The following is a 12,926-nucleotide window of genomic DNA, read 5'->3' on the forward strand; positions in this document are numbered from 1 at the left end:
TCTGCAGGTCATTCAGTGGCGTATGTGGAGAAAAGCAAACGTAAGCAGTGTTGTTGGAGCGATGTTTTGTCATCCAGCAGCGTTACACGTGACGTGGAGTTCCCCGTCTGAGTGGAACGGCCTCACAATCAGTTGGCTGTAGGTGGTAGTAAGGAATGTTGTGAAAGCCGGAAAATCTGTTGTAGGCTTCTGTTGTTTGAGAGTGACGACTCGTCTTACTTAGCAGGCTGAACAGCAGCGTTACAGCTATTCGAGCAACATACAATTGGAGATTGTTCTTCGATTCTCCTGAGCTACACGTGAACTGATCATAAGATTCCTCACGATAAGTGCTCGATGTAGTGTAAATATTGCCAATTATTTCATTTTGGAATTAATCAAAGCATGACATCATCTGTGCTGCAGAGACAGACATACATTAAATTCTAGAACAGATCTGACTCGAAGATCCATTCTGACCGTAGACCTTATGTGGCTCTAACGTGGCTACTGTGCAATTTATACTAGTTGCACAGAATACCTAGCAAACCACTATGAAATACTTTACAGTATGTGAAAACTTGTTGAGTAGTTACGCTTATCGAATAATGACGCCGCGTGTATTTTTCAGTTCTTGTCGAAGTTTCGAATGTTGTTCCTACGAATGTATTTCAGACGTTTCATTCGAAAGAAAGGTTGTCTCTTGTTACTGTGTTTACTTGATAATAGTTTGACATACCTACCTTCATCTTAGTTTAGCTGCAGTGTTTTACTTCAGTTGTTGTATAGTGCAAAGAGGGTGCAAATGAGTGACTGTAGCATAACTTTTTTGTATGCTTTATTCCAGAAAAGAAAAAATGTGTAGTGAAACTATTTGAATTTTAGTCCACAGACATTTGCTGGACTCCAGTCTGGGAGGCTGCTGCTAGCAGTGCAGCTGCCGTGCCTTCGTGGCCCCAGCGTTCGGCCCTCTGCTGCGGCGTCAGCCCCTCCTGGCCTTCGGCACCCAGGTCAGCACCGAACCTCACCAGTAGCAGCGCCGCTTCTGTGTAGCCCCAGGTTGCGGCCAAGTGGAGAGGGGTGTCGTCATTGTTGTCCTCGGCGCCTACCACACTCTCCAGCAGGGCCTCCAGCGCCCCCAAACTGCCATTCTTTGCTGCCCAGTGTACCGGCGTCTGGCCTTCGACGTCCTTCGCCTGCACATCCCCCCCGTTCTCCAGCAGATACTCCAGCACCTCCAATTGTCCGTACCTCGCGGCCCAGTGCAGTGGCGTCCGCCCTTCGCTGTCTCTCGCGCCCACATCCGCTCCGTACCTCAGCAGACACTGCACCACGCCCAAGTGTCCGTCGATTGATGCAGGGTGAAGGGCTGTCCAGCCATACCTCTCTTCCTTCGCCTCCACGTTCGCCCCTAACATCAGCAGCCTCTCCACCTCTTCCACCATCCCGTCATCTGCCATCTGGATCATCCGGCTGTTCATTTGAGAAAGCTCCCTACACAAAACAGAGACATTCCCATACTTTACTATAAACACACACATACTTTATCAAGAAAACTATGTGAAACAGACAAGAATTCATGAAACGCAACTGTCCAGTTCTAAATTACCAATATAAAACATTCTCCCTTTTATCTTATAGAATTCTGTGTCGCTTAAAGTACACATATATCATTGCATCCCTGTATCAAAATGCACGTCCATTTCCCATTAAGAATCCGTGTTCTCAATCACTCAAGAAATTCTGTTGACACATTTTCTCAGAGTCACACTTGACATTCACTTCCTTTCACCTTCACATCTAAGAACTGACCTGCAATGAAACAGGTTCTTAATACGTCTATCACTGGTCCTTTGTGTGCAGCAAACGTTTCTCAAGCTAGCAAAGACACTAAACATCTACAGCGAGGGCTTAAAACAGTTGCTTGGCATCTTCATAGTTAATTTCGCAACTCAACCACACCAAACACAAGAACTTATTGTTTGGCATGATGCACAGAAACGTCTGCATAACACACTCAACCACATACACGCATCCATCCACACACACACACACACACACACACACACACACACACACACACACACATCCACTTGCAAGTAAATTATTATGCCTGCCATGTATCTGAATGCGACTTTAAAACCTGTGGACTTACAGACTACAGTAATGTCTCATGCACTCATGTAGGTTACAATGACAAAACTTCTTGTAAGTAAACCTTGGCTTTTCCACTACACTGTATGCGTAACACTGCTGAAGTGTGCACTGAGAAACAAACAATTCTGTTTTCATTGCTTCGCCACAATGAACCTAGCACACAAAGTATGTTGATGTACTGCAAACTGTGTTACTTGAGGGGAGAAGTAAAACTCAGCAACACCCATACAAAAGAAAAGCAAGAACATTCTGAGAAAAATAACGCCACAGCTGTATCTTGAGAATGCCTCTATTGTGTCACACGACGAGTTTCTGCGGCACGTTACCGCCGTCCTCAGGGCCTACCACTGCCAAGAGGCTATTTGATATCCTTGGCGCATTTGCTGTGGGATTCTTGTTGTCAGAAGATATGGGCTGGCTTTTATCATGTCTCTACTCGACAACGTGCTTTCCTCGGTCATAATAATCCAGTTATTCCTAAGCTATGATTTTCTTAAAGGAAACGTTCACTTCTGTCACTTTGACACACACTATGTAATCCAAAGTATCGGGAGTAAAAAAAAACAAAGAATTGGGCGCTCTGCGGAACTCATGGATTTCGAACGTGGCCAGGTGATTGAGTGTCACATGTCTCATACGTCTGTACGCGAGATTTCCACACTCCTAAACATGCTGAGAACCACTGCTCCAAATGTGAAAGTGAAGTGGAAACGTGAAGGGACACGTACAACACAAAAGCGTACAGGCCGACCTCGTCTGCTGACTGACAAACCGCCGACAGTTGAAGAAGGTCGTAACGTGTAATAGGCAGACATCTATCCAGACCATCGCACAGGAGTTCCAAACTGCATCAGGATCCCCTGCAAGTAGTATGACAGATAGGCGGGAGGTGAGAAAACTTGGATTTCATGATCGAGCGGCTGCTCGTAAGCCACACATCACGCAGATAAATGCCAAACGACGCCGCGCTTGATGTAAGGAGCGTAAACATGATACGATTAAACAGTGGAAAAACGTTGTTTGGAGTGACGAATCAAGGTACACAATGTGGCGAGCCGATGGCAGGGTGTGGGTGTGGTGAATACCCGGTCAACGTCATCTGCCGGCGTCGATACCTCTCCTCAGTGCAGCACTCCGTGAAGAATGGGCTGCCATTGCCCGAGAATTCTTCCAGCACCTGATAGAACGTACGCTTGCGAGAGTGGAAGCTGTCATCAAGGCTAAGGGTGGTCCAACACCATACTGAATTCCAGCATTACCGGTGGAGGGCGCCACGAACTTGTAAGTCATTTTCAGCCAGGTGTCCGGATACTTTTGATCACATAGTGTATCTTTTTTGGATAACTAAACTTCCTTCTTGCTGATCACCAAGATGGCTTCATCTGCATATTCGTCACGTATCATCTTCATGTCGAGAAGCCAGAGTCCTCGAAATGTTTCGGGAGCTGTCTCCACGTAAGCTGCAAGTAATGTTGCGGAAGAAGAAATCCCTGTTGACTTGTGCTTCTTCTCGATAATAATCTAAGTTTCCCACAGACATTCCATTAGAATATAACAGAGGATGCCCATTCATTAAATGTCATTTTGCTCACGCACGTAATTAAAAACTGTGTTTAATTCGGTTACACACTTTCTACTGGTAATAAACATTATGGTTTACGGCTAACTGTAATTTTCAGACTGACGTGACATGGAGAATATACGCGGCCGTACATTCTGTGAATGGCTCTGAGGTGCTCCTACCTGTAGCCACAGTGTGTGGCAGGGGGCTAGAATCTTTCTCAGCTGCGTTTTTAGCCAGGGGAGTTTTGAGAACATTTCTCCACGGCAGCCAGTGAATGCATTATGTGTATGTGCTACCTGCAAATGCCTTTTGTAGTTGTCAATCAAGTCAAAATACCACTAAGGAACACAGTGGCAGACACTGTAGGTAGTGAGACACATACGTGTATACACACTTCGAAAAAAGTTTTGCATCACCTCGATTCCGAGAGTTTCGGAACCTGTATAGAAAATTGGAATAGAGATCAACATAACCATCATTTCCGCCCTTTTTATTCCTCATGAAAAGCACACATTGCGTGTTGAACCACCATACAGCGAGACCTTAAGAGGTGGTGGTCCAGGTTGCTGTACACAGTGGCTAGCGGCCCGTCCTCTTGCATTGGTGCATGCCTGTATTCGTCGTGGTATACTATCAACAAGTTCATCAAGGCACTGTCGGTCCAAAATGTCCCACTTCTCAACAGCGATTCGGCGTAGATCCCTCAGAGTGGTTGGTGGGACACTACGCCACGTCGTCCATAAGCAGCCCTTTTCAATCTATCCCAGCCATGTTCGAGAGGTTTCATGTCTGGAGAACATGCTGGCCACTCCAGTCCAGCGATGTCGTTCTCCTGATGGAAGTCATTCACAAGATGTGTACGATGGGGGCGCGAATTGTCGTCCACGACGACGAATGCCTCGCCAATGTGCGGCCGATATGGTTGCACTGTCGGTCGTAGGATGGCATTCACGTATCGTGCAGCCGCTACGGCGCCTTCCGTGACCAGCAGCGGCGTACGTCGGCCCCACACGATGCCACCCCAAAACAGCAGCGAACATTCACCTTGGAGCACTCGCTGGACAGTGTGTCTAAGGCGTTCAGCCTCACCGGGTAGCATCCTAACACGTCTGCGACGATTGTCTGGTTGGAGGCATATGCGGTGAAGAAACCGTTATGCCCATCGTGAGTGGTCCATTCGGAATCTGTACCGCGCTGCATGGTGTCTTGTTAGCAAAGATGGACCTCGCCATGGAAGTCGGGATTGAAGCAGCGCATAATGCAGCTTATTGGACGCAGCTTGAGTCGTAACACGACGTCCTGTGGCTGCACGAAAAGCGTTATTCAACATGGATGCGTTGCTGTCAGGGTTCCTCCGACCCATAATCCGTAGGTAGCCCTTGGGCGGCGTCACCGAGGCATGTCATCGACAGTTCCTGTCTCGCTGCGTCTCCTACATGTCTGAACAACATCGCTTTGGTTCACTGCTAGACGCCTGGACACTTCCCTTGTTGAGAACCCTTCCTGGCACAGATTGATAATGCAAGCGCGATCGAACAGTGGTATTGACCGTCTAGGCACGGTTGAACAACAGATGACGCGAGCAGTGTAACTCATTCCTGGTGGAATGACCGGAACTGATGGGCTGTCGGACCCCCTCTGTCTAATAGGCGCTGCTCATGCATGGTTTGGTCGGGTTTAGTGACATCTCTGAACAGTCAAAGGGACTGTATCTGAGATACAATATCACCAGTCAGCGTCTATCTTCAGGAGTTCCGGGAACTCGAGTGATACAAAACTTTTTTGGATGTGTGCAGAACCGGCGAACACAAGTGAGTGACTAAGCTCATGCTTACCTTGCCTTGTCTTCCGTGAGTGCCAAGCTGTGCTGTATAGCCATCAGCTGTAAGTGACCCTTTAACAGGTTAATGGCGCCAGGACCCGTGAGACCGGGGAAGGAGTCAGTCAGCGCACGCACAGCCCAGGCTGCCTCGAGACTGCGGGCGGAGTGATTCTGCGTAGACGCTCCCTGGTCTGCCGTAACACTCGGTGTCGAGTGCGTATGCTGTACAGCCATCAGCTGTAAGTGACCCTTTAAGAGGTTAATGGCGCCAGCATCTGTGAGACCAGGCACGGAGCGAGTCAGAGCACGCACGGCCCCGGCTGCTTTCAGACCGGGGATGGAGTGAGTCTGCACAGGCACCGCCTCAGCTGCCGTGACACTGGGTATGGAGTCGATCTGCTCGGGCGCAGTCTCGCCTCCCGTGACACTGGCTGTGGAGTGAGTCTGCGCACGCACTGCCTCTGCTGGCGCGTCCTCCATCTTCTGAGCGTGTGACATCGGAGATGATCCTGAAACATGTCGTCGCCAACTGAGCAGCCCTTTGCCCTTAAACACTACATCTGGTGCAATTAGGGGTCACAGGCAGATCTGTGGCAAGCATCAGTCAGGAAACGTTGTTCACCACAAGTCAGTTACACCATGTATCCACCCAGTGTCACAATGGTGGCTCAGGTGAATAGCTGAAAAGAGTCAGCAACACAAATTTCCAAATTTCCCGAATTTTTTAGAGCGCTTGCCTTGCGAAACATACACTACTGGCCATTAAAATTGGTACACGTCGAAGATGGCGTGCTACAGGCGCGAAATTTAACTGGCAGGAAGAGGATGCTGTGATGTGCAAATGATTAGCTTTTCAGAGCACTCACACAAGGTTGGCGACACCTACAACTTGCTGACACGAGGAAAGTTTCCAATCGATTTCTCATACAGAAACAGCTGTTGACCGGCGTTGCCTGGTGAAACGTTGTTATGATGCCTCATGTGGGCAACGTTGTCTGAAAATTTCATGCGCGAATTCGTAGACAGAGTAAACTGGGAATATTTGTCATTGCATCAAAAAATATCAGAAAATTTCATAAGATAATTCCAAAACAGATTATACTGATATGCAATAGCATGGAAGCACAAACTGACGATTTCATTAGAGAATTTCAAGACAAATTATGCTGGCATAACGTATCAAAACATGAAATGCTGTCTCAAGATTTCATGAGAGAATTACAAGACAGATTAGATTGATTTCCAATATCAGCACATCAAAAACTGTCTGAAAATTTCAGGCGAGAATTCGCTGACAGATTAGACTGGGAATTTATGTCATTGCACAAAAAAAAAGATGTCTGAAGATTTGATGCGGGCTTGCCAGGATAGATTGTTCTGGAATGGGATATCGCTTTGTGAAAAGCTGTCTGAAGGTTCTGTAATGGAATTTCAGCAGTAAGTAAACTGGGAAGTAATTTTAAAATTTCAAAATCTATCTGAATCGTTCAGACAAAAGATGTTATGTCCATATGAAATACTGACAGAAGAACCTGAAAATGACTGTTCTATATGCTTAACAAATGAAAGTGGTCAATTCGTGCTGACAAAATCCAAACACCTTTTTCATAAGGAATGCATTGCCGGGTGGTTATCAGTGCAAAATAACAGTCCAATGTGCAGAACAGTCATGAAGAGAAATATTGACTGAACATTTTCAGTGGATCGAGATTCATTAAAGAAACACATGCCTAAAAGTTGTCACTAATTATTCCGTGCGTAAGATCATGAGCGAAACTGCTCTTGCCGATACGGTCGCAGGTTCGAATCCTGTCTCGGGCATGGATGTGTGTGATGTCCTTAGGTTAGTTAGGTTTAAGTAGTTCCAAGTTCTAGGGGACTGATGACGTTAGAACTTAAGTCCCATAGTGCTCAGAGCCAATTGAACCTTTTTGAAAGAGGGACAAACGCTGCAATAACATTAACGTGTCGTCCACGTGTGTGCCTGCATTTTTGTGCTTATTTATTGCAAGAGCATTTAACGTATCGTCAATTTACAACAGCTGAAGCTATGAATCACGCGCCAGCCTAGCGATAACAGCGAGGAAAGCGGTGAGGGGCTGTGGCCTCGGCGGTTACGCCGCCGCTGCTATCGCGGAAGTTTGTCAGCCGTGCCTAACACGGCAACGTTGCGGTGTCTCGAAAAACTGAACCGTCTAAATTTCCAAATATAATCTCTATATATAAAATGGATACAAATAAAAATAATAATTCTATTACTATTATCAAAGTCTCTGAGCGCACGGAAAAGCGCTCAGAGTTAAAGGCTTATGCAAAACGAAAAAGGACGCTCTTGTCGATGCTATAGAGAAGAGTTATTCCACAGCAGCGACAAGCGGCTTGTTTTACTTAGTTTCTAACAAAACTGTACGTGAGTTGAATCGGATTGCAAAGGAAAATAGAGTTAGAGGGTTTCCAAATTCACACAGAAATGGTTTGGTGGCTCTCATAGATGCAGAGATAGAATTTTTAAAGAAAATCAGCAACAATTCAATTTACAACAGAACTGTTAGATGGAAAACACATAATCACGGGCGAGGAAAAAGAATGGTAAGAAAAAATTGTGAGAAAAAAATAGGTCAGCTTCTTCCATTTAAACGCGATGTATTTAGGACATTGAAGAAAAGAAAAGAAAAGAAGCAACGTAATGAACAACCACGTGAACAAAACCTCGGCCAAATTTTTCCCTTCAAGCAAAAAGGGTTTACTTTACTGAAAGAAGACAGACTACCCTTCGAAATTAAGCCATGTGTTCGTATGAAATTGCATAAAAAATAAAGCATTTGGCAGACATCTTACCGTAGAACTTGAAAGGCGATCCATTCGAGCAGATGAGAGCAGTCAGACAAGCCGTACACGCTACAAATTAACTGAGATCAAGAAAAGTGATCAAATGAAGATCGTGCCTGAAAATGACTCTTTTAATCTCGCAGTATCATCGAAGGGTAACGTAAATGTCAGTGCTTCACGACTACTTGCACAGACTGATAGAATTGTCACATCTAACGAAAGTGTAGACCTAAGTTATACTACATTCCATTTTGAAGTCTACAAAACCCGAGGGCTCTTCAATAAAGAATGATTATGTTTTGACTACACACCTTTACTGATGTCATAATTTTTACGGTGCTCCTCAAGGCAGTCTCCCATGAGTGCGATGCAATTGTCCCTGCCAGTCTTGAAATATATGCTGGAAACCATTTCTTGAGAGGTCCTTCAAAATCGCATCCGCAGTCTTTACCATTGCTTCTGATGATTGATAATGCCTCCCACGAAGGCGTTTCTTCGTCTTCGAGTCACACGGGGCTAAATCCAGACTGTCGGGAGGGTGAATAATGATTCAATGGACGAGCTCTATTTAAAGACAACATATCGCACACAAGAGTTAAGGGATTGCTGGTTATAACGTCGTCAAGTTGTGGAGATGTGAATAGTATGGCGATTTACAAGTCAAATTTTCTTTAACCTAATGCTATTGCCGTGCTCAAAGATCAAAAGAAGGAAATGTTCGGCAAAGAATCGTTGGCATAGATAAATACTTTCCCTAATGTACAGCATGCTCTACATGGCGGGCAAGTTACAATATGCGGCGCAGAAGTTCATGGTCAAGACGCAAACACGAAAACAATGTATCAGTATCACGGCTGCTTTAGGCACGGTTGTCCTGAGTATTATTAACCCGACACTATAAATAATGTGAATAATATTTCAATGGGCGAGCTCTATTTAAAGACAACATATCGCACACAAGAGTTAAGGAATGCTTGTTATAACGTTGTGGAGATGGGGAGTTGTGAGTGGAAAAATTCTAAGACTTACAAAAAGAACGTAAATAAAGAAACAAAAGTTGTAGAACTAGTGAATCCTAGAGATGCCTTTTTCGGCGGAAGAACAGACACTGCTGAATTGAAGGTTTCAGCAAGAAGCAGTGATACATTGACATCTGCAGTCTTTGTCCTACAGCGATGTTTTACGACAATTATCCTGCAGGTCATCCTGCACAGATAATGAAATCAGGAAAATGCGACGAGGAATGGTTTGGTTTTGTTAGATGCAAAGCGGTTGTGCCGCGTGGCTTGTATCATCCTGTGCAACCAGTTAAACAGGAAAAGCTTTTGTTCGGTCTACGGCAAAATGTGTAGAAGATCAAAACTCATCGCTGTTGAAACCACAGTGACGATGAGCGAGCATTTGTAGGAACGTGGACAACAACAGAACTCAACAAAGCCATCGAAAAAGGCTATAAAATGCAAGACTTTTACGAGGTATGACATTTTGCTCGAATAAGTAATGAACTGTTTAAAGACTACGTAAAAACCTTCATGAAGATCAAACTGGAAACTAGCTCTTTGGAAGATGGTTACAAGTAAAATGAAGAACACAGACGAGTTATCAAAAAAAAGCAAGATATCGACCTTTATGTTAGCGATATTGAATCAAACGCAGGCAAACGTGATGTTTCCAAGTAAGTCTCAACTCTCTTTGGAGAAAATTTGGTCGAAGACTGAATATGACGCAAACGGAATTTATAGATAATGCTAGTCGTTGCTATGAACTTTTACTCGATGATGCGACAGATCTTACTAACGTAATATTCATCAATGAGGAAGTCACTGAAGTGACATACCGTTACAACGATTAGTATGTGGAACATAGTACTAACGCATTCGTTGCCGCCTTCACCACTTCTAACGCTAGGATGAGGCTGTATGATATGCTAACATTGTGATAACATTGTATACTACGGAAAAACTCTCTTGTTTATATTGATGAGGGCAAAAACAGTGCACGCAGGTTGCATGCTTGGCGAATGGACAGATGAATTTGGCAAAGACGATTTTGCCATTGAATGGACAAGCACTCGGCCAAATGCTATGCTTAACAGACATATAAAGGCAAACGCTATCAAAAATAATCGCTATACTCTGAACTGAAAAAATTCCGTAAAATTCGACATGAAAACGAAGACTGAATTAATACAGACTTATGAAGATAAGATTATCATAAGTAACAACATGATTACGAGAGGTAAGAAGACGAAAAACCTGCTGAATAAATTTGTAGCAAAAGAGTTTAAATTTAACTACGATAAGCGTATGCTTCTAGAGGAAACAAGACGGCATAACTGATGCACTTCGATGGGGATATTAAAGAAAAACTTTTGCGTATACTGATGGGAACAGTGATTACAGAATTCGTCGATGATCCTGCTCGTTGGTACGAGCTCATTCTCGATGACAATATAGGAATAATTCAAAAATAGTTCAAATGGCTCCGAGAGCGTAGAACTACTTAAAGCTAACTAACCTAAGGACATCACACTCATCCATGCCCGAGGCAGGATTCGAACCTGCGACCGTAGCGGTTCCAGACTGTAGCGCCTAGAACCACTCGGCCACCCTGGCCCGCATAGAAATAATTAATACGACATTTGCCAACGAAGAACTAATAAAGGTGTCATATAAGAACTGGTAAGGATAAATGAAGTCAAGGCCTATAAAATTTCAGACTTGTGGTCGCCATGAAGTCGTTGCTGGTAAACTGGCCGCGAGAAAGGCGTCAACATTTTGCGAAAAATAACCGCTGAAATTTTGCAAAACAGTAGCCGCAAATAACCGTCAAAAAGTCGCTTCCGAAAAACCTGGAAGCTGGTGTCTTTCGGACGAAAAGTCGCTTAAAAAAAAAAAAAAGCGGCCGCGAAAAAGTGACTGCCGGCTTTCAACGAAAAAGTCCTTTCCTAAAAAAAGTATCCGCGAAAAAGTGATTGCCGGTTTTTGTCGCTTGTGACAAAATGCGCCCGCGAAAAAGGGGCTGCTATCTTTTGGACGAAAATCGCCCTCTCCGAGAAAAAGTGATCACGAAAAGCCGCTTCCGAAAAAAGAGTGGCAGCGAAGTAGCGTCAAGTGAGCGCCGGAATTTTGCAAAAAGGTGATCGTCATCTTTTGGCCGGAAAGTCGAGGGTTTGTCCTGAGCCGCCGCCGTCAACTACTGCCCTTCCTCGTACGACCATTTCAGGATTGTACGGTGAACATCAGCGGTGCGGTAAAACATCAATTCTCCGACGTCGCTGCGAGAAGGGACCAACGACGATTGAAGAGAATCGTTCAGCGTGACAGAAGTGAAACCCTTCCGCAAAATGCTGCAGTTTCAATGCTGGGCCATCAACAAGTGTCAGCGTGCGAACCATTTGACGAGATGGAGCCGGAGGCGAACTCATATATCCTTGGTGGCTTCACGATACAAGGCTTTACGCCTCGGCTGGGCCCGACATCACTGGAAACACGGACGACTTTCGTTGAATCGATGGACCCTGCATGTCAGCAGTGGAGTGTCCGAGTTGGTGGAGGCTCTATAATCTACATCCACAGCTACATGACTACTCTGCAATTCACATTTAAGTGCTTGGCAGAGGGTTCATCAAACCACAATCATACTATCTCTCTACCATTCCACTCCCTAACATTGCGCGGGAAAAACGAACACCTAAACCTTTCTGTTCGAGCTCTGATTTCTCTTATTTTATTTTGATGATCATTCCCACCTATGTAGGTTGGGCTCAACAAAATAATTTCGCATTCGGAAGAGAAAGTTGGTGACTGAAATTTCGTAAAAACATCTCGCCGCGACGAACAATGTCTTTGCTGTAATGACTTCCATCCCAATTCGCGTATCATATCTGCCACACTCTCTCCCCTATAACGTGATAATACAAAACGAGCTGCCCTTCTTTGCACCCTTTCGATGTCCTCTGTCAATCCCACCTGGTAAGGATCCCACACCGCGCAGCAATATTCTAACAGAGGACGAAGGAGTGCAGTGTAAGCTGTCTCTTTAGGGGACTTGTTGCATCTTCTAAGTGTCCTGCCAATGAAACGCAACCTATGGCTCGCCTTCCCCACAATATTGTATATGTGGTCTTTCCAACTGCTGTTGTTCGTAATTTTAACACTCAGATGCTTTGTTGAATTGACAGCCTTGAGAAATTTACTATTTATCGAGTAATTGAATTCCAACGGATTTCTTTTGGAACTCGTGTGGATCACCTCACACTTGTCGTTACTTAGCGTCAACTGGCACCTGCCACACCGTACAGCAATCTTTTCTAAATCGCTTTGCAACTGATGCTGGTCTTTGGATGACCTTACTAGACGGTAAATTACAGCATCATCTGCGAACAACCTAGAGAACTGCTCAGATTGTCACCCAGGTCATTTACATAGATCAGGAACAGCAGAGGTCCCAGGAGGCTTCCCTGGGGAACACCTGATATCACTTCAGTTTTACTCGATGATTTACCGTCTATTACTACGAACTGCGACCTTCCCGACAGGTAATCACGAATCCAGTCGCACAACTGAGACGGTA

At 44.9% G+C, this 12,926-nt stretch overlaps 1 protein-coding gene across 1 annotated transcript; it reads right to left on the reverse strand.

Moving 5' to 3' along the window:
• Positions 1-821: 821 nt before the first annotated feature.
• LOC126295029 (poly [ADP-ribose] polymerase tankyrase-1-like) lies at positions 822-6,002 on the reverse strand. Its single transcript, XM_049987279.1, has 2 exons — positions 5,536-6,002; positions 822-1,473 (listed from the first exon to the last, which is right to left on the reverse strand). Exons 1-2 carry the CDS (start codon positions 6,000-6,002, stop codon positions 861-863), a joined length of 1,080 nt encoding a protein of 359 aa, XP_049843236.1. The 3' UTR covers positions 822-860.
• Between the last annotated feature and the right edge of the window lie 6,924 nt (positions 6,003-12,926).

The sequence above is a fragment of the Schistocerca gregaria genome, chromosome 11 (assembly GCF_023897955.1).
Source record: "Schistocerca gregaria isolate iqSchGreg1 chromosome 11, iqSchGreg1.2, whole genome shotgun sequence".
Classification (NCBI taxonomy): domain Eukaryota; kingdom Metazoa; phylum Arthropoda; class Insecta; order Orthoptera; family Acrididae; genus Schistocerca; species Schistocerca gregaria.

Coding starts and splice junctions, on each gene's coding strand:
- LOC126295029 (XM_049987279.1), bottom strand. CDS start 6,002: ATGGAGGACGCGCCAGCAGAGGCAGTGCGTGCGCAGACTCACTCCACA. Junction 1,474..5,535: donor CTCACGGAAGACAAGGCAAG/GTAAGCATGAGC, acceptor TGTTTTGTGTAG/GGAGCTTTCTCAAATGAACA.